Raw genomic sequence first — 26,727 nt, forward strand, 5'->3', positions numbered from 1 at the left:
CATAAAATATTGAAACCTGTCTTACAAGCCACAGCAAAAGACACATTAACACTCTAAGCAGTAGTTTGTTTGCATAAGTATCAGCACTGAGAAGTTATACTGGGAAACTGAGTACCTAGTTTTTCCATTACAAGATGTGGAGCTATTTTCATTTTTCCTTTGTTTCTTTTCTTATGACCCAGATGGAAACATGTACTTACTTTGAATTTTCTGGAAAAATCCCACTGCATTTTAAATAGAATACTTTGATTTGTATCAAACTTAAAACTAATGAATAAAACTGTGTTGCCTGGGCAATAACCCTTCAGGAAAGGTAATGTCACCAGCTCACAGCTGGCAATAGTATGTTGCATCTCAGCCAGGATCTTTGGAACTGTAGAAACACTAAGGAAACACCGAGTTTTCAATTCTGCACTTTACACCCGCGCTATCCACACCTCAATTAATGCCAGAGCATGATTTGTAGGAAGACCAAGAATCTGACAATCCATCTGGCATTTAAACAGTTCAGTATTGATACAGAAGTCTTAAAAAGGTGTCATCATTGTCATGAGACCTAAAGACACACAAGAATATTCACACTTTGGAGATACCCGGTCTTTTTGCAAGCTGAATAAGATAGCCTGCATCTGTTTTACTGTTGAGATTAAATGGTTTACAGTGGGGATTTTCCATCAGTACAGAGTTAAAAAAAACAAACAAACAAAAAAAAACCTAATTTTTAATGAACTCTGAATTCTGGACAGTCTGAATTTGTTAGGTGAGCCCCATAAATGCCCCTTTAAAGGCTGCATGTCTGATAGTCCTGAGTCAAAGCCAGCATGTAAAAGGACCTGCTGAAATGCGCTTGGTAGTTCTTGGAGTTAGTCCTACTTCTGCTGAGCTGTTTGCTAGCTTTGACTATCCTGGATGCCTGCACTAAGTTCAGACTACAGAGCCGGGATGAAGAGCAACATGAGTCAAACCACTGCTGAGCTCCACAGTTCGTAATTTCCTATGAGAGGAAATCTTGGTCTCAGTGAGGGAAACACTTTTTGCCAGTTCTTGATCCAATAAAGGACTCCTAACAACTAAAAGCCAGACTATGCAGAGACTTATCTATAAAAAAAAAATCAATATTTACCACTTACACAACATTCCATGTTTCTGAAATACTGTAAACATTTTAAATTGATTAATCCTGTCATACACATTGAGGTCAAACCGGTCTTTATGGGCAGCAGGATTAACTCAGCAGAATTAAGTTCCTCTGGTTTTTCCTAGTAATGTAATTTGGCTTTTAGTGCTTACAGATATTTAAAAGGGCTTAAGAAATTCAGACACATTCTGCCCTGATCTACAAAGCCCCTCGTATGCTCTTACAGATTTCTACAGTCTTAAGCAATGCCAGCTTGGCTGCTCTGCCTCATTTTGAGGTGAATCCTGCGGAAAGGGCTACCGTGTGTGTGAGTACCAATATTTAAATCTGAGTCAAATTCACTGAACACAGATATTTACTAGGCTTGCCCACACAAGTGTACATGTTTCGAGCAGGGCAAGATGTTACAGAATTTATTGCTATACCAGTGCACCTGTAGATATAGGCACACATCCGGGCAGTGAAAGGGAACGTTTTTGTAATTCTAAAGCAACCTTTATAGACTGCCACAGAGCAAGGACATTGAGCCTACAGACTGCTAACTAGGTCTGATACAGCAAATCCTCTGCAAGGATTGCATTTTATCATATAAAAATATATTTATTTTATTTTATTACGAAACAACCTCTCCTTAAATGAAGAGCAGTTGATTGATTATTTATGGCCATGAAAGTAAAACCAGTGAATAACTGGCTCAATTTCTAGCAAGGGAGGTTTAGCACAGGCATTAGGAAAATGCTTTCCAACTTAAAGGATCATTAAACACTGGCATAGGTAAGCTGGGAAGGCTGTAGACAAGGAAGGGTTTAAGAACCCGGAGGTTTTAAGAACAGACACATTTTTAATGAAGATGGCCTAGGCCTCAGTGCAGGGGGATGGTCCATTTGACCTCCTGAAGTCCCATTTAGCTTCTCAGTAATAGGATGCCATAAGGGATTTGATCGCAAGAGTACTAGGCTGGTGCAGTATAAACCATCGTGAAAGCGAATGACTAGCTTAAAACAATTGAACAGTTGAATAAATTCAAGAGAAAGGAAATGCACTTATAGTTTTCTTACTACTTTTTATCTTCAAATTGTGTATTACATTAGGTCAGCCAAGAAAGCAAATCCCATGTTCTGATGCAATCCAGTCATGTCTGTGTTGCCCACATCACTGTTTCTTTTTCCCTATCTTTATTACAGATCTGAGAAATAGAGGCTTAAAATTGCAGTTGTTAGAACAAGAGGTCATTTGAGTCATTGCAATTTTCAGAAATGTGGCTTATACCCTCAGAATTTTCTCTGGGAACATTTTGTTGTAATTTAAACACATTTCATATTACCCTGTCTTTGCAAGGCCTTAGGAGAGTTGACAAAGTGGGATAGAATGGCTGAAGGGCTTTTTGCTTGTTATTTTTAAACCGTATAAACATTAGATCAACACATTTCTGTTTTGTCCACTCTTATGGCTGACTGCCTGCGGTTCTGGTAAAGAAACTAGTTAAAATGAACAGAACATGAAAAGTGCTGCCCGCCGTACTGCAGCCGCTCTGTCTGCATCATCCCTTTAGAGAGGGTAAATCCTCTCGGCTAGCCAGCACCCAGCCTCTGAACCCGGTCCTTCGCAGGTGTTACTCCTCTGATGCGTAAAAACTTGTCTTTTGCTTTCTTCAGTTTTTGCAAATTAGTAACTTACTTTTTCACATGGATTTTTGGTGGTACAAATTACACTTGCCTGTAAAAATACGGCCTCTGAGCTGAATACAATCTTTGCCATCTAGTACTGTAAAATTAGAAATTCAAATTAAAATACTGTGTTTGAAAAGTCTGCAAAGTTTGTTTCAGTCATTCTAACCCATTAAAAGAAAGCAAAAAGTCAGCAAGTCAGCTCAGCTAATGTTCCTCTTAAATCTCCTGATTTTATTCCCATCCATAAAATTACCTTTCTAGCTAGTCTCTGGATAGCTAATAGCTGATTTTCAAATGTGCATATATAGTCTTCCCATAAATATAATCTGAAATATGTAAATGTAATGCAAATGTTACAAACATTGCATTACGTTCTGGTCCATGCCAAAACCAAAATATGTTCTTATTTCTCACCAGTAAATCCTCAGTGCAGGGCAAAGGCACAAAGACTGCCCATTAGGAGAAAAGACTCCGGCTGAGCTCTGAGCAGAGGCTTTACTGCATCAGCCAGAGTGGAGCAGCAATAAAAAATACCAGCATAAAATAGCAGTAGAAAGCAAGCTACATTTATTATCTAAATAGCAGACATAATAACTGCATAGTATTTGTGGTTTCCAAATGCTTCAGAGGATTGCAGGGTATTTAGTGGAAATCTTTCAAAATTGCCAACCGAATTGATGGACATCTTGTTTATACATGTTACATTACCGAAATTGGACATTACTATATTTAAGTAAGGTTTTGTTGAAGTTTTTCACGTCTTACCAGTTTTAGAGGAAACCAAACACTGGCTCATTGAAACTGAAACATTTTTTACTCAGCCTCTCCTGGAAACAAGCCCTAAGTGACTTTAATTCTGGAAACATTTCAATTAAAAAAGAAAATTTGAAGATACTACAGTAATCATGTAAATTTATTTTTATGTTGCACTAATTTTTCCCAGCTTTTATATTTATTAGTTGTATTTCCAAGATTTTAATATCTACCTGCCTCTAATTCCTTCTGCACTTATCCTGTAGTCTGGAAGGGCTGGGAGAGGTGGAAGCCTAACCAAAGATCTGGTTACATCGCTTAAAAGGTACGCTATAAAATATAACTCTACTAGCTTTAGCTATATGCTTGTGGGATAACAACAGTTTAAATATGAATCTAGCATCTGGGACAGTCTGAGACCAATAAGCCAATTAAGTTACTAAGACATTGCCCTTACTTTGGGGGAAATAAAAATAGAAGATGTACCATCATGTGTTACTTATGGACCCTAATGTATCTACTTGTTAATTACATTGCAAATATATCCCATTTTAAGGAAAAATGGTACACACTTTATATGTGCACATTGATGCTAACATTTGCATCCTTATCTTGCAGGGCCAACAGTAATTCCTATGATTTTCTGCTTCAGCAATGTTAATATTTCCATCTAGTTCAATCCCAACAACTCTTTAAGAATAAGATAACCCCTTTACCCCACATTTATGAAGATAATTCAAGCTTTACAGAATACTAAATGTCCAATTTAGTACAGTAGCAGGCCCAGCTCTTTGGTGCATTCAGCTTGCCCTTTCAGTTCATCATTACTACACTTGCCTTCATGACTTTGTATTACAGGATTGATATTTAAAAAGCACCTGTGAGGGAACAAATCTTTCCCTTTTTCCTCCATTGACTAAACCCTTTCACAGTTTTAGTTTCTTAGATAATTCTCAAAGACTTGGTTGTTTTTATCTATCTCTAGCTATGTTTTGAAAATTTCCTTTATAGCCTCCACTGGAGAAGGTAGACTTCCAGCTTTGCAGTGATCCTCTTAAATCAGAGGGGTGACTCTCATTCCACTCTCCAAAGTAGTAATGTATTATTCCAAAACACATGCATCCAGGCCTTAAAAGTGAATTAATTAGTGGCATTTCATGTTAAAGGGTTGATCTACTCTATCAAAACTGGCATTCCAGGAACAACACTGTGTTTCAGAAAGCTTTCCCTGCCTGTGCCACCATTACTGAAACAGTCGTCAGAGTGCAGTCCGTACACTGCAGGACTGAAAAAGCTGATAGGCACAAGTAGAACCACTTTTATAGTGTTTCCAGTCCACTGAAACATAGGTACTCATACTGGTTGTCTAAAGTGAGAAGTATGGTGCCTGCTCAAAGAGCCTATTAAGGTGTGCTGGAGAAGTTGCAGCATTGTGCATCTGACTTGTGCATCTAAAATGGAAACATTGAAAGGATCTTTGCAAATACATCTCTCTTCTCTCTATGGCTTGTGAGACAAGATGTCACGGGGATCCCATGGGTTTTATGGGTTTGAAATGCACTGCTCCTGATTTAACTTCTTACTCATCTGAGAACCAGAAGGATGCAAACTGTGCAACTGGCTAGATTGCACATGTTGTTCATCCGTACATTTATTTGCAAATATTTCTCAAATGCATGAGCAAAGCACTGTCAGTGAGGTGGAAGTGCAGCCCTGCACGAAGCTGCCAGGCTGCCTTGGTGACAATTACCGGCATTTACTTCAACAGTTTGCTTTGTGGAGACAAATTTGCTAAGTAAGTCCAGCTAGATTTTAAGAAAGGTCCCTGATTACAAACTTTCCATACATTAAAAAATCCTCCAGCCTTTCCAGAGATAATGAAAAGCAGATCAGCAGTAAATTATATTACTTTCCACTTTTCCACTAACTTCACTGGCTGTAGTTCAGGCAATTTCAGATGTATCAATATTTAAAACGACTTATACAGCTGACCTTAACATTTGACAGTCAAATGTATTAATTTTGAAAAAAGAAGACTAATGTTGATAGATGGGTTTTGAAAAATTTTTTTTTAATATCATATCTTAATTTCTTGGAAGAAGGAAAGCCAGTAATGTCACTGATGTCTAAGTAGAAAATGCTGCCTAAAGTCAGCCCTGACAAACACAGGAACTGCAAAAAACCCAGTGTGAACTACAACTGACAATAAACATTAGATTGTTTTTTGTGAAAATCAAACCACTCGTTTACATGCCTTGATAAAAGATACTTATTGAAACTAAAGGGGCAAATGGAAATTAGGAAACCTAGGAGAGAATGTGACAAGCAAATAACCAAGGACATAAAACAAATTACAGGAAATCATATTACAATGTTAAAGATATGAATTATGGATCCATGAGACACATAGCAAAATACAAGCAACAATTACAAAGAATAAAGGCTCTGTATCCCATTTCAAGTACAGGCATAGAAAAACACAGCGAACTGTAACAATAGTGATAAGAGGGAGCACATGGGTTGTATATGAAGAGACGTTAAATAGACTCCTCAGCTTAGAAGAAAGATGATAAGGAAGCAAAACATGATAAATGTCTATAAAATCTCTGTTTAGAGAATGATTATGTATTTTTTTTAACATAGAAACCAGAGTACATCAAGATGAGTAGTCAAACAGCAGAATTAAATACAAGAAGTATTTTTTCCACATTTGCTAAACTGTGAAACTAATTATCACAGGTTTTTTTGGTGCCAAAAGATGCCAAAAGAATAAAAAGGTTCCAGGTGTTTCTTGACCACCAGTTTTTATGATCTGGAAGAGCTACAACTGAAGCAAATACCATCTTATTTGTTTTTATACGTGCTTTCCCTTCCGCCCATTGTTGGCCACTGTCAGAGGCAAGATGTTAGTCACATGGACCTCTGATCTGACTTAATATAGTTGATCTGAAGTTTTATGCAAAACCACCAGCCCCATTTAGCTTTTTTCCAGCAAAGAAACATCTGTTAAAAATAGTATTTTCCATGTAATAACAGTAAGACAACAGCATAAGAATTACAGAATAAGTGACATAGGGGCTGATGCAAATGGATAGATTTAAAATCAGAAACAAGCAGGATATAGCCAATCATACACGGAAGAACGAAACAGCTTGTGCTAAAACACAAACTTTCTCATTTAAATCATCTGATCATCTAACAGTATAAGAAGTCTGCAGGTTATCTATAAAACTAACACTAAAGAAGAACTCTATGAACTACAAATAAAAAGATCCTTTATTACAAGGTAACATGCCTGACACAATACCCACAGACAGGCTTATAAAAGGCCTAAATGAGCATGACATAAAAAACAGTTCTGCCTCTGCAAAGGAAAATATGCTTCTTAGCACCTGAGTGTGATATGAAATAGAAGAACAAATGCATATAGTTTATTTCCATTTCTTAAAGAAAGCTTATCAAAGACCCTCTTTAAAAGAGATTCAGAAAAGGCTGTAAGAATGATCCAGAGCATGGAAAGCATCTTTTCTGAAGACAAGTTTAAAGGATTAATTGTGTTTACCTTAGAAAAGAGCAGAGAAGACTTAGGAATGCTACAGGGAAAATAGAGCAGGAGTTTGAATTTAATTCAAAGTAATTAAATGACGGCAGTGTCTTAAATAATTCTCTTTCTTACTTTTCTCTTACATCTCATGTACTCTATTTACTATATAATTTTACTGAGAATCTCGCTGATAAAAAAAATCATTAAGGCCAAACTTAAAAAGAAATTAAACATTTTTATGAATTACAAGAATTTACAGAGTTCTAATTAATCTGAATATTCTGTAATATTAAATATTAGACTTTGAGCCATAAACAAGTCTCTGACTAGTAGAGATCAGGTTGAAACCTAACATCCAAGACATATGGAGAATATCCATATTGGACGGCTGCAGGACTTCTTGCACTTTTCTCAGACACTTTTGGATTTCTCCTCACATAGAGATATGGTGCTGCAGTACCCCTAACCAATTTTAAATAAATTTATTATTTCTGTATTTCTGCCATGACAAGAGCAATTGAAGAAATGAAGCAGTGATGTGGGAAGAGGTAGAATCCAGCCCAGTTGTAGCATTCCTTGGATTGAGGCAGTTGCCATTTGTGGTGGAACGAGAACCCAGTGGCCCGGAGAGGAAAAAGGGCTTTTGGTGAGAGTCCAGGACATACGAGCAGCTGTAAGTATGCCAAATACGATGATTTCAGTGCTCATGTTTGCCGACTGAGGCTAAAGGGGATGAACACTCAGAAGAGGAGAGGAGAGAGCAGGCTGCCCAGTGTGTGCTTAAAGGGAATTTGGCCCAGGTGTCTGTGACAGCTGGATTTCGGAGGGGCCTTAGGGACTATAGAGAACTTAGAAAAAAGAACTGACAAGACATGAGGACTGATGCTTCCAAGGCATTAGGCACGATGGCCTTTGTCAATAAGCCTGAGGACTACGCAAGGGAGCTGGAATAGATGGAAATGCTGAACCCATACCTGAAAGTCGTGCTTATATATGTGCAGCCTGATAAGCAAGCAAGTCTCCTTCAGATACTCCTTGTGAATATGGAACTCGTTAGACATTCACTGACAAGAATTGTCCTGGGACCCTGTAACAGTGTCCCCTGTCCTCTCTGATGACAGTTATGGGACAGTTAAGATAAACATGGTCTGCTTTCCACAACGGCCATGGCCTGATCTTGGCAGAGAAAAAAAGCTGAACCTCAGCTTTCAGCATGGCTGATAAGGAGCTACTCTTTTCTGCCGGGCCCTATTATTTGGGCACACACATCTTCCCTTACTTCAGAAGTAAGGGAAGACGTATGTGTATCCAAGATTTCTTTCTAAAAGTTAGTTGTGGCAATCACACTGAAGGTGTGGAGGAACGTGAAAAAGAAACAAGAGTAGGAAGGATGCTAAATTATGTATGTTGTGTAATCACCTTCCACAGCTTTTCCAGGAAAATCTTGACGAAGCTGCACTACTCTCACAGTGACTGAGTACCTCCCACTCAGTACATAAAGGAAGACAACTATGGACACAAGAACTTAGTTTTGGAGAGGTATCTATTTATACTTTAGAATATCTGGAAAAGTATGTGATAAACTGGCAATACTTGCAGATTACCAGAAATGTTTACAAAGTTAATTAGTATTATAAAAGAACACAAAAAGCTCCAAAGGCTGGCAAAACTAAGCCAAAAAGCCATACAGACAAATAAAACTAAATGTTGATAAATGCATGACAATGCTGACTAGAAGGAATTCCTTCAACTACTCATAAACATAATGGATTCTGCTTTTAAGGTAACTTCCCAAGAGAAAGGCCTAAGCATCATAGGAGAGAGCTAACTGAAGACACTTGTTCATTGCACACTGGCATTTAAAAGAACAAATAAAATACAGAAGCTGTAAAAGAGCACTATACAATTTAGTGGTGATTCAAATATGTAATAAATACACACTTACCATGAGTACAATAAAATATAGGGAGATACAAAGAAGTTGTGCAATGAATGCAAAAGTACTGGGAACTTACAAGAGCTGCTAAAAAGTTGGACTCTTCTGTTTTGAAAGGAGACAATAAGAAAGGAAATGAAAAAGATATGTAAAATAATATACGTTGGAAAAAAGGTATATCAGGTATACCTATTTATAAGCGTTTTATAACAGCAAGAGTCATTCAAACAAGCTGAAAGGTAATAGATTGATGAGAGTATTTTCTGACACAGACAAAATGTCTTGCTCCACTTATCACAAGATACCACCTTCCAGAATTTCAGCATATATCAGAATGAAAAACAGAAATTTATAAGAGACAGCAATGCTCACTAATAAGTGAAAGTAATAGATTAAGAGTTTTTTCTGTATACTAGACATTCCTTGCATCTTCTTATATAACATGTACCCATGGCTAAGATACCGAGCTAGCTTAGTATGACACTAATATTCCACAATGCTATATTTGGTTGACTGGTTAATTTATGTTTTTTTCAGTACTTTTAGCAGTTATATCTATATGCTTTTATGCATGTTCACAATTAAAATTAATTTGCAGACTCTTCCAAAGATCTGGTTGTTCCCAGTAGGTGGGAATAATTTCTTTCTGACATCAAATAATATAATTTGTCATTGTCTTGTCAAACTAGTACAATTACCTGACAGTATTCCACTAAAAATTTGCTTTGTTGACAAAAAAAGTTACTTTCTTTAGTAATAACTGTTATGATTCAGAACTTAGTGACTGCTTTCTTCCAAAAATCTATGCATGCTCTTCTAAAATAAGAAGAATTCAATGATTTCATCTATAGCTATATAAACCTATTGTAATTACACTCAGTTTATCATTGTGGTACTGAAAGCAGAATTTAGTTGTGTATTTTTCCCTTGATTTGGTATTTATAACATTGCAAAAATAATATATGCATGTTCATGACTTGATTCTGTGACATTTACTAAGTCCCACTGAGCTGGGAATCAGGCTTATAAAACCAGACTCATGAGAATACATTTCCCAAGCCAGGTCAGTGAATAAAAGCGGCTCACATGAGTAAGGCTGTAAGAGTAGACTACTGGAGGGCAAGGTCAATGGTGAGTTTTGGCTGAGTCAGGGCTGGAGGATAAGGCCCTTATGAATCCTATAAATAGCTCATTGTTAGAAGAGGTCAGATTGAATTCTGAAAGTATTTTAGAAAAAGAAACCACTGCGTGACTAATGATGTACACCTACCCGACCCTTTCTGCTTATTAATGTGACATTTGTTTGGAACTAACACACATAATAAATAGAAGATATTTTTAGGATGTGCCAGGGAAATGTATTCAGATTTTTAAAGAAGAATTTGAATGTATTTAAAATGTACTTTATCAAAGGATCTGTTGTTATGACATACAAATGAGGTACTAAAAATTAGTAGTTTCTATTGATTCTAATGGAAACAGGAAATCAGGCAAACGATTCTAAGAATGGGATTTATTTACCTAAATCATATCAGCCAAGAGCTAATACCTAGACTCCTTTCATACTAAGTTGAGAGAAGCGGATGCCTCCAGGGACAAATAACACCATGCTCAGGCTCTAGCTTGGAAGAAACTTTAAACCAGTCTGAATAAAGTGGTTTCCCCAGGACCCTTTGACCAGTGCTACTGGCTTCTTCTCGCCTCACTTTTTTTGGCAGAAGTCGGATCAGATCTCTTATCTGGTAACTACGCCAGCGGTGACTGGACAACAGATGGGAGCAATGCTGGGCAAAAATGACTGACTGCTCCTTTCAACCACTTAGCGAAAAGTGTTTGTCAAACTAGAGCCAAAGGCACCGAACGGGCTATGACAGACTAACAGTTCACTGCTGCCGTTACAGCAGATCTTCCGCTGTCCCTCTGCTCCCCTCGCTGCTCCCAGCTGCACGCTACTGCCACTTCACTTTGCAATGGCCCTGGTTCTTGTTAAAGCCTTGTGTGACTTGGCTCGCCTTACTAACCCGGCCGAAAATAAAACTGTTAAAAGAGTAAATAGATTTTAGGAGGTTAGTAAGTCGAGTTGGGTCACAGAGGTGTCAGATGTGCAGCAAAGCTGACAAACGAAGAAGCAAGATGAGCTGGGGACCATGAGGAGGAGAAAAGAAAGAGGAGGGAGGGAAGCCTGGGACCATCCTTTCTACGGCCTGTGGTTAGATCAGCTGTTCACCAAATCGCACCAGGATTTGGATTGGAATTGATCTGCTGAAGTACATTACTATCTCTAACATTGTAGTGAATCAGCTGTGGAGTATTGATGTCAGCCTTCTGTTCAAGAAAAACGAAGTCAAAAATAAAAGATCACAAAGGAAAAAAGAGCAAGTTTCTTAACACAAAACTGTACTGACTAGTCTTAATGGGACTGTAGCTGAAAGAATAAACACAGAGCAAACAGTTCCTTCAACAGCTGTTGAGCCAGTGTGTGTTCACAGAGCTTTCATCAGCCCTAGTAGGGGTTATTCTGCGAAAGAACAAAGGAGTCTTACAGACTGGGCCATGCAGAAAGATCTGGCGGAAATAAAAAGGCCACTCGGAACATAGTCACAGATTTCTTTAGATCCTATTCTGTTTCCCTTCATTTTGAGGAATACCTTAGTTCTTTTAGCAGTCTCATTGACTTGAACGATATTATTGACTTGACCACATCATGGACTTCAGTGAAACAGTATAAAGAATAAGGTACTGTTCAGCACGAGCATGACTAGCAAGATAGAATATTTTGTTAGTAATCAAAAGATTGGTTTTTATAATTAATTATTAAACAACATATAGAAAAACACATCCATGAGGCAATGGAACCTTTAACAGAATGCTGACCAACTTCAATGAAACTACCCTGACTTATGCAGATATTTTGTGATTAAAGATATCAAATGAGATTTTATTCTCACACCTTGAAATAAAGACGTTTTTCTCTACCACCTTTGTAACACTGCCTTTATTTTTACCACCATATTACTGATTTGTAGTTTCAACTTATTTACATTTCTTACAGGATTTAATAAACATATTAACCATCTCAAGGAAAAGAATGTATTTATATATTTTGGGTTTATTCATGAAGCTTGAGTGGCTGAAAATGTTCTTCAAAGAAACAACTGTCTAGACAAGATCACAATAAATCCTCTGTTTTAGAATAGTGGGAAAAGAAGGCCTTAGTAAGCAATACTTTCAAAAGAAGTTATGAACCTTATGCCAGGCTGTCATAAGTTTAATTAATTACTTCAGCTTTTCATTCTGGTAATTCTTACTAAGATAAAAAAAAAAACCTTAAGTATAATTTCCTGATACAGAACACGTGGGTGATTTACAGCTCTATGTATATTTTATGCTTCTCATTTACAAGCCTATTTGGCAGACATGAACAAAGCTCTGCTCTTTTTATAGAGCTGAAAGGTATGTTATACTAGTTAATGCTAAAATGGAGGTCAAAGCCTCATCAGCCTCACGCTTGTTAAATGGTGTAATTTTGCAATTTCAGCAACATGAACTGTTTGTAAAGTGATGAAAGATATGTAATGAGCACAAGAATTTTTATTAGTGGCAGAAAATCCTGATGTAGGTTACAACATGATCAGGATGGCCACTGTCCCCTTCTGATGACACGCCTATCAACCCAGACTAAGTTCAACATCCACTCCAGCTAAAAAGAGATCCTCTCAGTAATAAGGCAAGAGAGTCCTGACAAAAAAAAAAAAAAAAAAAAAAGTAATCTTTCAATTTTTTCTAAGAGCTTTAGTTTCACATCGCCATCCTGCAGCTAGCTCCATCTGGATCAACTCTAGTGCCTACACTAGAGTTCTAGCTTCAGTTACATGGCTTTAGAAACCCGAGCTGATGCAGCATGATAATCAGAATGGGAAACTGACTATAAAAAGAAAGCGAAATTCACAGTTTGGTTTCACAGTGCAGGCAAAAAGGAAGCAAATGTCAAAAAAGATAAGAAATAACTGAATTTCACTAGGCAAAGATAGGGGTTTTTTAAACTAAAAGCTTTGCTCTTCATCTAGCAAAGCTGATACATTGTATTAAGAATGTATCAGGCCCTCTGTCTTAATCAAAGCCTAATGAAGAAGTTTTTCTTTAGATGTTTACGATTTTGCATCAAACCTTTAAGTATATGGATTGAGGTTTTAGTACATACTTTACTGAATTATTACTTGAAGCACAGTGAATGAGTCATTTGTGGTTTCTGTGGAATGTGTTGTTCAACCTGGATCATTGGGTCTGTAAATGTTGCCTGCATACAGCCAGACTGTCAGCTCAGGGAATCATGATTTTTTATAAGGAGATTTAAATCTATATTTAGTACTTTTTTATGGTCTTGAAGGAAATGGATCTTAACATTGAACATTAAAGGTGGACATAAGAAAATAAAACCAGGAAAAAACAATGGAAAAACAGGAAGAGAAGGAAGAAACTCCATCCCAGTTAAAACTGCTAGGCACTGGTCAGATGATAACTACTGTAGCAAACACTGAGACAGTGTTATCCTGATGAGAAAGAGCAGGAGTGGATTAAGTTTTCTACATGACAACATAAAGAACAAATACTGAAATGGAGTTTCTAGAGCCTCAAGCTATGCTACGCCTTTGTGGTGCTGTTGGGGAACCTGGAAACTAGAGTAGACTACCTTTGGGAGTCCTATTTATCCTTATTTGCAAATTCTCATCTTAATTTGCTTCTTCCGCCTCCCCCAACCCGTAATATGTAGGAAGAGTGCACAGATCTAAATCTGCAACTATTTGTTGTTTCTTGAAAGATGACATAATTCGTACATGTTAGTAAGCAGGCACCCTGAGCTTCATTTTAAGTTTTTTAACATCAATGGTCAGCAATTTCTGAAATTTGCTATGATAATTCAGAAAGTCCTAACTGTGAAAGTTAAACAATTCAGAAACTGAATCACTTTCTGCATTTACAATAAAACTGATTTATTTGATTGGAAATATTTCCTCTGTATTAAATAAACAGAAAAATAAGACAAATAAGCAGGCAAACAACTTGCTTTCTCTCAAATATATTTTTGTCAGCTGAATGCAGGTATATGTACTTCTAATATACATCATGAATGTAAATGAAAATATCAAGCTCGCAAAATTAAGAAAATGACAGGAGAAACATTTTTAGTTCTTATTTAGTTCTCTTTGAAATACAACTCAGTCTTGAAGTACACAGCTTGTTCCTTAAGATTCCCTTTTTATTTTATTCATAGGTTGGATTAGAAATGATGGTTTTAGAAATGAAAGATATAACAAATGAGACTGTTACCTGAACCAAAAGTGACTTTAGTGCCATTCTAATAATATAAAAATGATTTTATTTTAGGAAGAATAGAACCACAGATAATTACTCCATGGGATCATAATGACATTCTCACACACTTCTCAAGGGTCATCAGCAGTATTGGACCTTGAAGTCACAAAGACTACTTTACTACTTGAACTGAAGAAGCTGGCAGAGGTAATATTTTGGTTTTTTATATGGAAAATAGTGGATTCACAATCATTTGCTGGACAACACAGAAACACAGAAATCCTGACTTCAATTCTGGGAAAACTGGCTGACTTCAGTTCTACACAGGTTATAAATCTTTCTTTTGTCTTTTCAGATCCCCTCTTCTTCATTCCCTTCTAGTTTGGCTACTTGCACCTATTAATTCCTTCTACCCCTGTTGGTCCTGTCTTCCCCACCTCTACTCAGGTGCTACTTTCATGTTTCCATATCTCTGAACAGTGATAATCATATATTGTATCACCTCATCTCTCCCTCTGTTTCTCCAGTCTCTTCATCTGTCAGGCTACTACTTCCTTCTTCTAACTGAAAAGACATCAGTAAGGGAAACCTCTGAGAGAGTTCCTCTTGCTTTGGCTTCAGGGACTAACACCAGAGAAGCTTCCAAGTTCCCAGGATGGTGCAGTGGAGTTTAGGTCCCACTCTATCCTAGTAGTGTCAAGAAAGCATATTTACTAACTTTATGTAGATAATACAATATATTCTTCACAAAAATCACGAAGAGCAAAGTCATTTGCAGTGAAAACTCAGTTGTAGGGGAAATTTTATTTTTAGCTACTTCTTCAACAAGAAAGGCTTTTCCTGCTGCATAGTTGACTGTGAGTCTTTACTTGTACAAACTCTTGGAACAACCTTCCTGAATAAGGATCGTGGAATTGGTCCTGTGCACACACCATGAGTGGAGGCATCACCTCAAAACCCATTTGCTACATGGCTACTCACTAGCTTACACTATATAAGAACATTTTCCATTTCCTTTAATCATGTTGACTATAAGTTCTAAGGCAAAGTATAAGTTCTACAGCAAACACAGCAGTTATTCTGTTTAACTTTATATATCTGAAAAGCCTTTCACGTATTGTGTAAGACAGTTCAGAAGAACAGCAGCATCATGATTCTCAGTCTGTACACATCACATAATTCATCCATCAATTATGTGGACTCTTTTTTTTAAGAAAAAGAGGCTCTGTAATAAGAGTCATGGTTGATTTTTAAAACAAAACATCAGTGACAAGTTGAATCTCTTTCCAAACTGCAGGACCATCTAACTGAGCAGCAGTATCTAATTTTCCTTCTTTTTCTTTGACATTTGGAATGACTGCTATCAGTGGTAAACTCTTTGGTACATATTTCCTAATTTTTTTTTAATTTCACATTGTTAGATCAATGTTAGATTCTGCCAATTGATCTCATCCTGGCCTTAACTGCACTCTACAGCTCTGGGCCCAGGAGGTCATCTCCATGTGAAAATTTCCCTTTTTGCACATAGTTGGAGAGTAAGTCATTTCTTTGGCTTAGTTCCCTTCTTCTGCTTGCCTCCAGTTGTGTCAACCCCAAATAGTCACAGCTATGAATTAACCCTACTTCATCTCTTAAAAATGCATCCATTTGGGACCTTATCTCTGTTTTCTACTTCTATTCTTCTACAAATATTCCACTCCCATCTTCAAGCTTTATTTCACAACAGTGAAAAATATAATCTGAAATTCTTGCATAATCACTTGCTTCAAGGAGTTTTAAGAATGCCGATGATGAAATTGTGATGAAACTGTAAGGGCTGACAATACAGAGCCTGCGGAAAAGCATAGATCTGCTTTGCATTTTGATTACAAACTTGCCTTGCATCCACACTATGCAGATGTATGACCTTGTGACCTGATTCTGATCTTTGGATCGCTCCAAAACTTAGCGATAAAGGCAAAAACCTTTGCTGCCATATTATCTCTTAGAAGCGTCTCGAGCTGTTCTGCCCCTGGAGCACGTCGAGTTTGGTGTATGCTAGTACATCCAATCCACTTTTATGCTCTTGTCACCTGGCTGCCATCAGGCACCGCCTGTCATAAGGGAAGTTGGAATTATAGGCAGGCTATAGCTAGCCATGGATTAGGGTTGATCAATGCTACAAGCACTTTACAATAGCTAAAAGAGAAATCGGGGAGTACACGAGCTTTACTCTCCTGCTGCTGGAAGGGAGAGAGATGCAAGGCAGCATCCGGCCTGGCCTGGTCTGGGAGGCCATCCCGAGTTCAGGGGTGGCCTGCTGAAGCGATCTGTACACGGACACAATCTATTCAACAACTGTGTAAAGAGCGTTTAGGGAAAATAGCGAGTCCTCTGGAAATTCTGGAAAACCGCCAACACTACCGGGCACAGGCTGTACCTGAGAATGACCACAAATGATTTGGCCACCCTATGCCTGAAGCCTGACCCTAGCCCTCACCCCAGGGGCGACAGCACGAGGCAGTCCGAGTCATTCTCCGAGCAAAGCTTTTAGGAAAGGTATATATATATCGGGGACACACTGCTTCCAGCACTCGGGGGGGGGGGGGGAGGGCGGCCGCCACACCTCAGCAGCCCCAGCGAGCAATCCAGGGCCTTGGAGCCCAACCTGCGCCCCAGAGCGAGGACGCAGGCAAGTGCCCGCGCTCGCCCTGGCGCCGCGGTCCCCGAGGGGGCCCCCGGAAGCCGCCCGGGCCCGGGGAGCCGCGGGCGAAGAGCGCGTGAAGCAGCCCGCGCCTCACCGCCATCGCCCCGCGCGCTAACGGCCGCCCGCCCCGCCCTGCCGCGGCCTGCGGAGGAGGCGGGCGCTCGCCCGGCCACTCCGCGCCGCCGCCGGATGAGCGACACCCGCCGCACCCAATGGGCGGTGAAGCGGCCCGACGGGGGCGGGCACATGGCGGTGCCCCTCCCACGCCACCGCCCGCAGCAGCCGGGGCGGCGCGGGCGCCTCTCGGCGGCCGAGTGCAGCGGGGCCGGGCCGTGCCAGGCCCGGCCATGCTGCTTCGCCTGGTAGCCGAGTTTGACCTGCAGAGGGACGTGGTCCCGTGGCTGGCGGCGCGGGGCTGGGCCGCGGCTCTAGGTAACGCCGTGCCGGGTGGCGCAGCGCCGGCGGGCTCCGCCGGAGAAGGTGTCTGCGGCCGCCCCTTCCCCGCCGGGCCCGCCGCTCCCGCGGGGCCTGCTCGCGGCGGCGGGGGCGGGGGGTGGCGGCGTTTAACGGCCGTCCGCGGGCGGGCGCGCAGGTGCCGGCCGCGGGGAGCGTCTGGCGCGGCAGGAGCCGCGGCCGCACCGCGGGCCGCTCCCGCCTGGCTTCGGTTCCCGCCGCCGTTCCGCACTTAGGTCTCGTTTGTGCGGTCAGAAAGAGCCTGTCGCCTCGTCCGCTCTCCCACGCCGCTCCCCTTTCTGAAAAAATGAAAGAAAAAAAGCCCTCACTTTGGTCTAGACGAGAAGTGCTAACTAAAATTAGACGAAGCATGAGATGCCGCAGCAGTGTGGGATAGTTGGCTTAACTTGCGCTTCATGTAGTGGTTGGAAAAAAAAAGAAAGAAAGAAAAAAGAATTACCCCAGTGTATTTTTGGCCCAGCGGCTTTTTGTTTTGGGTTTTTTTATTGCTTTTGTTCTTTATCGTTCATCAGCAAGGCAGGTGGCTTGGTTCTGCTTTTTGAAAACTTGTGAAAACCTTAGTCTAGAAAAACAGAAATGGATAATTAATAATCATTACTTCAGTAGAAATAGATGGTAGTTGACGCACGATGTGGTGAGCTTGAAGCATAAGTGCTTTGACTTCTTTGCATCTCCCATTAAAGCTTAACCTCTTTTGGTGAATAAAGTTCTTTATCAGTCCATTAGTTACAAAATCCATTGTTAAAATTATTTTACATACACTAGATAGTTTACTGAATAGCTATTGATGGTGTAGACTCCACTGAAGGATCCAGAGATAAAATTCTGAAATTCTGCACATATAATCATTTCACCTGGGATTTATTCCATAAAGATACTGAAATGGTGCTACTATTTTGTGTAGGAAAGGGACAATCATTATAAGCTTTTTAGAATGTAACACAGACTGTTCATACAATCAATGCACCTGACATTGTAGACTCAGTGTAATTAGTTTGGAAGGGGCATTTGATCCAATGCTAACGTTGCTGTATTGCATTTCAATTTCTACCAGCATATATTGACTTCTCCCCCATCCCAGTGTAGTACTGGATGTATTAGACTACTGCAGAATTGTTGATCTGGTAGTGGATTTGGTTTTTAATGGAGCGTGAAGCCAGGACGTGGGAATTTGTAAAGACTTATTTAAACTTCAAAGAAATACTCATGCACACAGAAAGCAACTGATTTCTAAGACTCGTTCTATTTTTGCGTCTGTGATTTCAGATGTTAATTAGTTATTATTTTCTTTCCTGATGACTTGAAAGCACTAAATAGTGTGTGAGAATTTCTCATGGCATGAGAGCTGGGATTAGTTATGAGGGGTTTGGGCATGGGAGGCAAGGAGAACCAGCCTTGTTCTCTTTATTCAATTCATTTTTTTTGAGTTATGTGTACGGGCCTTCAGGAAATCAAACTGAGCACTCTCCTGGCTATGTTGATAACAAACTTAACTTGTTGGGTGGGCAGGTTGGATTTTTTTTTCTCTGGGCTTTCTTCTGCTGGTCTAAGCCATGGAGAAGAGGAAGTTGTAATTGTATATCCAGAGTTTTACTGCAGGACTTTCCAAGGGCAGAGATGATGTACACTTCCTCTTTTGCTCCATATTCTCACTGAGGGTGATCAGTGACATGAAAATCATCTCTGAAATTTGAAACTTTTGAATGACTGTGTGGGGAGATAGAGAAGTTCAGTGGCATGGAGGTTTCTTGTAGGATCTTTGCTTTAGAAAAATTCTGTTCTATTGAAGTATTGTACAAGAGAGACTGCAATTTGTTTGGAGACTACTGCACTAATCTTAGAAGTCTGCGGTGCAAGTTGTTTGGAGACTATTGTGCTAATATTGGAAGTTTGACCTGGTAGCTAAATTTCATGATTTTTTCATGACAAGAAAAGCAGAATGCATGGTTATCTGAGACTTTCTCAGTCATCACTGGCTGTTCTTAACATAGTGGTACTGTAGTGGACTTTGAGTGATGTGTTGTGTTACTAAATCTAGGGTAAGAATTTTCCTTGTCTTCTTACAATAAAATAAAAGATGTAGAATTGTTTGCTTCTAACAATATTTTAACAAGGTTTTTATCACTGCAAACTGTACAAGCAAACTTATAATATCTGTCTTTGTGAAACTAAGTTTCATGTTTCTTCCTCCTATCAATGTTATGTGATAACTGTGGAGTAAACAGTAACACTGTAGAGTCAGTGTTATTTTTCACTTTCTGCATGTTTGTCCAGATGTGTTCTTCTCTTTCTGTATTCATCCTAGCTTCCTGATCATCTGTTTCCCTTTTAATGCTACTTTTTCATCTTTTTCATTCATGTCTTCCTTCACATTTGAAACTGTACTATATAGTGTCTTGTGCTGCTTAATTTCCTGGTACCTATTGGCATGCTGCTTAATTCATGTTTTTGTTTTTTTGTTTTGGGGTCTTTTTTTTTTTTTTTTTTTTTTTTCTGGAAAGCTAATCTGTGTAGTTTATTTCCAGCCGTTCCTTTGTAAATGCTGGAGAGGCAGCTGGGACAAGCAACAGTTTTCATCATGCTGGTTCTGCCTCTTCGTAATGTTCTGAGAGCTGGAGTGCAGAGACACTACCTAACTCTTTGAGTCGTATTGTGCATAACAGAAACATGCAAATATTTTTATTTTCTGTAAAAAGAAGACAGTGAATAGCACATTTCACTTTCATCAGAAAAAGATAATGGCCATTTAGAATCGTAGTTATAATGTGGATTTAAGAGTTTTACTCCTAGAATTATTCCTAGGAAAAAAATATTTTTCTGTCTGCTTTGAATCCCCTTAATTATTTTTTTGAAGTTTAGTAGAATTAAATGATAGTGTAAGAAATAATTCTCTCTTTCAAGAATGGAGTAATTTTGGTGTGTGTAAGTAAGCTTTTTCATGTAAAAATGTATTTATGTTTAATTGGCAAATCATAATTCTGTATGTTTTAATGCTTATAATTTCAGATACTTCTGAGAATTCGTCAGCACTCTATGTTGTAAATGTTGAAAGAGATGGAAAAATTATTTATACCTGGAAGGTAAGTCAGCCTCAGAACTTAATAAAAATATACCAGAGAATAACAATACATCTTTGTCTCTGAGTTCTTGTACTTCAGATTTTTTTGCCATGAGACTTAAAACTTGAAAAACCTGGCTGATTACAACTTGAGTGTTGGGACAATGGGAAAGTATCTGTCTCTACTTCAGGCACAGGATAAGAATGATGAAATGGAGAGTGAGGTACTGACTTGACTAAAGTCTATAAGATTTTTGCTGTTTTTTTTTCCCTTGGAGACAGAATCTCACTCTGAATGACAAGCCATTTCTTTAATTCAGTAGTTGGACTTACCAGAGAAGTTCTCAGGGTGAAGAAATGTGCTGCTTATGAAGAATTTCATCTGTTAACGCGGACTACTTTAATTCAACATGTTTATTCCTATCAATGGATATTTTAACATGCTGTTTATGTAGAACTAACTGTTTCTGCCTTTTTTTCTCTATTAGTTTTTTCCCTATTAGCCTTTTTAAAAATAGGATTATGGTTCTCCGTGGTAGAGCTTTTTTGTTGACTCTCCTAAAATTCCAAGAAATTTCCAAATGATTTGGGAAGGTTTCCTCTCAATGAGGCAAGCTGTGGTTTTCCTCTGTGTATTGGTAAGGTTTCCTTTCAATGAAAGAAGCTGTGGTTTTCCGCTCTCTATCTTGGAGAAATCTGTAGACCCAGCTGGATTCTAGAGGATCTCCTGAATCATAGGTTCTTGGACGGTGCAAATTGGAAATAGCAGACTCCAGTGAAATGGGACTGCCTTCAATTCTCTTCTAACTCAACAGAACTAAAACTCTCTAGCTTTTTTAGGATTAAAACAAGAGGTGAGACTTTTCATCAAGGTATAACATACTTTAACTACGAGTGGGTATTTCCTTTCACATAGACTTAGGGAGGCAGTCTGTGTGAGACAACAGTAATCATAGAAACAATGTTAAATAATGTGTTAAGCTTTTGGCATTGCTCAGCACTATAGAAATGGTTTCTGAAAGTCTATCCAGCTGCTAACAGGAGATGTAATATTGCATAGTGTGATACTGCTTCTTGCTAGCACCTGCTGAGCCTCACACTAAGCTTCAGGTGACTGCCCTCTCCTTGGGCTTCTGACAAATGAGCCCAACTGCCTTATATGATGATCAGTCTCTTGGAACAGACACGAGGAGTGAAATTTAGCTCCTATGTGTAGGTGTCCACATGTGTACTAGGTGTCTAAGCTTCCGCTGCAGTCAGTGGGGCTCTGGTCAAAACGGTCAGTCAGTGGAATTTGGAGAATGACTGCATATAGCCTCTGCTTTGGGAGGAGGTATGTGGGGCAGGGAAAGTGGGCAACTGACTGACTCACTAGACTCATTGACTGAATTGGCCTTACCTCTGCAGACTGTGAGGAAGTTTTAAACTCCTAAATTTAACTGCTTGAATCTGGAGCTAAAGTTCACATAGGCAGTCTCTGAAAATGTTCACTGTAGTTTCTCCTTCCTAATTTTAGGAATAAAGTGACTTTTTCTAGCCTGTATGGTATAAGTAGCTGGATGACAAAGCCTGAGAACTGGAAATAGCAAGCTGCAGAGCTCTTCTGTGTGATGTTGTTACCTCTTAAATACCATGCTGAAGTAGATGCAGCTGCTGCTTTTTCTTTCTCTTTCTCTCTCTCTTTTTTTTTCCTGTTCTCTTACCATTATAAAGTGTCTGATATTTTTCTTCTGGATGAGTCAGCCTACAGCAGAAGCAGCATCTAGATTCCCTTTTTTTGTTCCCTTGTACTGGAAGTGTGTGTGGGTGGTTGGCTTTTTATGCTTGTTGTGGGCAAACTGGAAAATACTTCTGGAGTGTTCTCACAACAAACAAGTGTATTTTAGGGTGGCATTACATTAAATGTATGATGCTTCTTCCACAGAGAAGAGGTTCATAATGCATAGTACGTGTTTCTTTCTTGGATCAGTAAAGATGCTGGTACCGGCGTAGATGTTATTGAAGTCAGTGGGAGTCAATATACCCACACTTATCTGCCTGCATGATACGAACATTTTTGTATGTCTGCACGAAAGCTCACTCAAGGCTTTAATCCAGCTGGACTGTATATTGGGAAGGAGTGCGCCTGTGGCAGCCAAGGCTGTAGCTGCTGAGCACTTACCCTGCACTGAGCATGGTCCTGGGCAGCTTGGGCCCTAAGCTGCTACAGCTGTGCTTTTTCTGGTGCCCCCAGTTTATTAAACTAGTTATGTCTGTGAGAGCTGTGGTCGCACCTTCAGACAGTGATATCCTAAAGCAGTGTGCACGATACTTTGGGATTGAATTTTTTTTCCCCCTTAAGAGTAGAATGCTATTTCTAAAAAGCCACTTGAGCAAAAAGAACAGCATATGTCGAGAGGATTGTGTTTTAACACTTTACCACTGATTTAGAGAAGAAGGATTCAAGCCGAGCATTTCCTTTTCTGAAACAGTCCGTTAGCAATGTATGGGTATAGTTCTATTACTCCCTATTTTACTGAAAACTTTTATAAGATGAGTAGTCATCCATAGTTATACAGACGGGAAAAGAATCTTGGTGTATTGCATCTTTGGGAATGGCAAGTAGCTTTAGGACCCAACTTGACAACAATTGTTGCAAAACTTGTGCTAAAATATAGATGTGGTCTGTGTTTTGCTATTCTATTCTGATAATACTCATCATAACACTGAAAGGTTTGTCTAGAGAAAACAGATTGCTTCAAGTCCTTCTGCCTCCCTAAACTTGCTTTAGAGACATCACTGTTATGGTAATTACTACTTCTAACAGATTACAGATTTTACTGAGTTGCTAAAGGCAGTTTAATTAGTCAATACATCTCTCTCTCTCTTTCCTACTCCTTTACTATAAACTTTTCATAACTAACGAGCTACTGCTTTTGCAAGACGTACCTATTTTTGTGAATCATTCCTTTTGGCTTTGTAGCAGCAAACTTTAGCAGTGACATTATCAGTGAGGATAGTATACAAACAGGGATGTAAACTAAAATTAACTCTCCTGGCTTTTGTCCTAATAGACACAAAACAGTCTTTTTCTGCCAAATAGGAAAAAAAACAAAAAAAAACAAACAAAAAAAAAAAGCATATTCTATCTGAATTCAGGGGAAGGTGGGAATGAATGTTATTTCAAACTTGTTTTAGAGTATTGCATGGTACTGTAGATTTTGAAGTATCTGTTATCTTCAATAACATTGAGAGTTTGGTAAGGGATTTTTTTTTATATATATACCTGGATTCTAGTGCGAGCACTTCTATTTTGCAAAGCAGTGCAAAAGTCTTTGGAATAAATCAGACAACAAGTTTGTTAGCATGTGCACAGATGTAAATACTAATATTGATGCAGTCATCATACCAGTCTTGTAAAATGCATTTTTTGGTAGCAAAGTGCAGAGAATGCTAGAGTGTTAGGTGCATTTGGAATGAATCATTATTTGTGAATCCACTTGCTAACCTTAAATCAGTAGGATTGAAGCCTGTGTCTTTATATTAGGGTATATTTTCTTTTCCTTGTCTAAAGTAAAAGAATTATGTTGTTGCCACAGCAATGCTCGGATGCAGACCTTTGAGGATGAGAACGCTCAAGCTTTTGTTTTAGCTTTGGAGAAGCTATAATTTTGTAAATAACTATTGATTATTTCTTTCCCCCTCAAGCTCTGGTTAAAAACAATGATGCTTACTGAGTACAAGGCTATGTGACTGAGTTGAGTTTCATAATTTAGTATACCTTGAATGCTTGAATGGATTTCAGCTTGAATTGAGATGTGCTGTGTGTTGCCAGACAAAGTTTAAAACAAACAAACAAAAAAGCTTGAAAATTTAAAGCATGTTAAAAATCATCAAGAAGAAATGTTTTGATTTGTTTAGTCTTAAGGTGTCCCAAGCAATGATTCTATGTATTATCAATAAGCTGGAGAAGGTGTATATTTTTTCTGTTTTCAAAGGCAACAAGTTAATGATGTCATTTGAGCTTGTGAATATGCTCAGCCTTCAAACAGCTATTTCCTAAGGCAAAGCTGAAATCCTTTTTCCCACTTGCAGCCAGATCACTGGGAGCCAAGTTGACACTAGTGCCCTCTGCTTTAGGATTAAGATACTTTACAGGAAGTATCTACCTAACCTAAAGGAGGTTTAGGATATCAGCCATGGGGACCAGCATAACATCCCCTTTCATGCTTGTACAGAAGTATTTCTTCCTTGCCACATTGCCCTTGTAGTAAATAGTTTAGAAGCCAAGTGAGAGAGAGGCACATGGCTTGTGGACGGTGAATTGGCAGTGTTTCAGCTTTGTCCCATGTGTTAGTTCTTAAAAAACAAAACAAAAAAGCACTTCTCATTCTTGCCTCCCTTTCTTGGAATTGGGGTAATGAACTACCCGTATGACAGGACAAGGAAGTATGTGTGGATATGTGTCTTTTTTTTTTTTTTTTTTTTTTAAGTGAGGAGGAAGAAGTACGAAAAAAGAAATCAATATTTAACTCTGTATGTTATACATTATCACTATTAACATGTTTTCATTTACAGGGAAATCAGAGAAATACCCACATTGGATTGTATGATCGTCAAACTAAACAAAATGAGGTGAGAACAACACCAGACTTCTACCTGATGAGGATGGTACTTTAGCGTTCTAGACTTTGATCTTTTAGCACAGTATGTTATACTTCTAGCAAATATTTGTATTAAACAGAGGAGAGGACTAAGAGGCATTCAAATGACACTTGGTAGCGTAAAGTTGTAGAACATTACCGGACATCTGAATGACTTTGGGTAGATCTGCAGTCTTTATTTGAAAACAACTAACAAGCTCTTTCCTTTCCCTTACTCCTTGCACTGAGCATGTGTCCAAAAAAGTAAATGTGTTGTGTTTGTTGGTTGGTTGGTTGGTATTCTGTATGCATCTTCAGTCTGGTGCTTCTATTTCTAAGAAACAATTCTAAACCTGAATGTGCTGCAGTTCAGTGGTAGGGTCCATGGTAGGATAGGATCCTTTGCAGGTGTGTGCGTAATTGTATGAAATAGGTGAAACCTCATGTTGACATAGAGGTCTGCTGTGCAGATCTGGTGGCAGGATCTGAGACTCAGAAGAACCAATCACAAACAAATAAATGAGGAAAAAGAGAAGTGATAAAACCCATTTAAAATACGCTTTCTGACCTTGAAATGTCATTTACTTTAAAAATGAAAAGGACATTGGTCAGCAGTGTTTTCTTAAGGAGGAGTAATTAAATGGTCTTCTTTATACAGTTTAAAAATGATTTATTGTCATGAATGTTTTTCTCAATAGCACCTCTATATGTTTGAGAGAGATCTGCACATAATCAGTTGCTCGGTCAACAGTGAAAAGACGTTATTGGGTAAATACATATTTTATCAATAATTTTTTTTGATGTTGTGATAAAAGTGATTAATAGTTTGATACGTTTGGGTATGGTACTACTTTGGTCTATTTTTACCCATATGTTGCTCATAACTATCTGCATATGTCAGTGGGTCCATCACCAAAGAGTGTAGGTGGAAATATACCTTTATTACATTTGCATTTTTGTTTTTTATTAAAGCAGAAATCTAAGACACGCTGTTGTTCACTTCCCTTATATATTTACGCATACCTCCTGTATCTAGAGGAGCTGCTGTTGTTCCTGCAAAGTATATGTTTTTGGTAGGGTTTTTGATGTTTGCTCTCTTACGGTGTTCACTAAGATCAATAGCAAATCCGCATACTTACTGTGTATTTTTTTCTTGATTAGCTGTCAGTTTTCGTCAGTACACAGAGGAAGAAAGAGTAAGTCGACTACTGCAGTCAGGTACTACAAGTGCATTATTTTAATACTGTTAGAGATGCTGTACTCTTGTGCCTTAATTTCTCTTTAGAAAACAAAATTGTATATTAAACAGAAGTTACATGAAACATATATTCTTTTTGCAGTATCCAAATATTTAACCTTGCTAGTTGAAATTCATCCCATTAATAATGTGAGAGTCCTAAAGGCTGTGGATAGCTGTGTTCGAGTACAGGTAAGGTATTTACCTAATCTAAATACACACCTTTTCCATCTACTGTGCTAAAGTGAAAAGATATTTGAATGCAGAAATACCTCATGTTATCTTGCCAACTGTTA

At 38.7% G+C, this 26,727-nt stretch overlaps 1 protein-coding gene across 2 annotated transcripts in view; it reads left to right on the plus strand.

The window, feature by feature from the left end:
• The first annotated feature begins 17,336 nt into the window (after window positions 1-17,336).
• The window catches only part of GSAP (gamma-secretase activating protein), a 49,156-nt gene continuing 39,765 nt past the window's right edge, over window positions 17,337-26,727 (plus strand). For both annotated transcript variants that reach the window (XR_009959128.1, XM_062581620.1), the window contains exons 1-6: window positions 17,337-17,472; window positions 20,521-20,594; window positions 25,130-25,186; window positions 25,893-25,962; window positions 26,356-26,412; window positions 26,535-26,623. Coding sequence is in view for 1 of the 2 variants with exons in the window: in XM_062581620.1 (XP_062437604.1) it covers window positions 17,388-17,472; window positions 20,521-20,594; window positions 25,130-25,186; window positions 25,893-25,962; window positions 26,356-26,412; window positions 26,535-26,623 (432 nt within the window). In the remaining variant the exon portion in view is untranslated. The remainder of the gene's footprint in view (window positions 17,473-20,520; window positions 20,595-25,129; window positions 25,187-25,892; window positions 25,963-26,355; window positions 26,413-26,534; window positions 26,624-26,727) is intronic.

This window comes from Rhea pennata, chromosome 1 (assembly GCF_028389875.1).
Source record: "Rhea pennata isolate bPtePen1 chromosome 1, bPtePen1.pri, whole genome shotgun sequence".
Classification (NCBI taxonomy): Eukaryota; Metazoa; Chordata; class Aves; order Rheiformes; family Rheidae; genus Rhea; species Rhea pennata.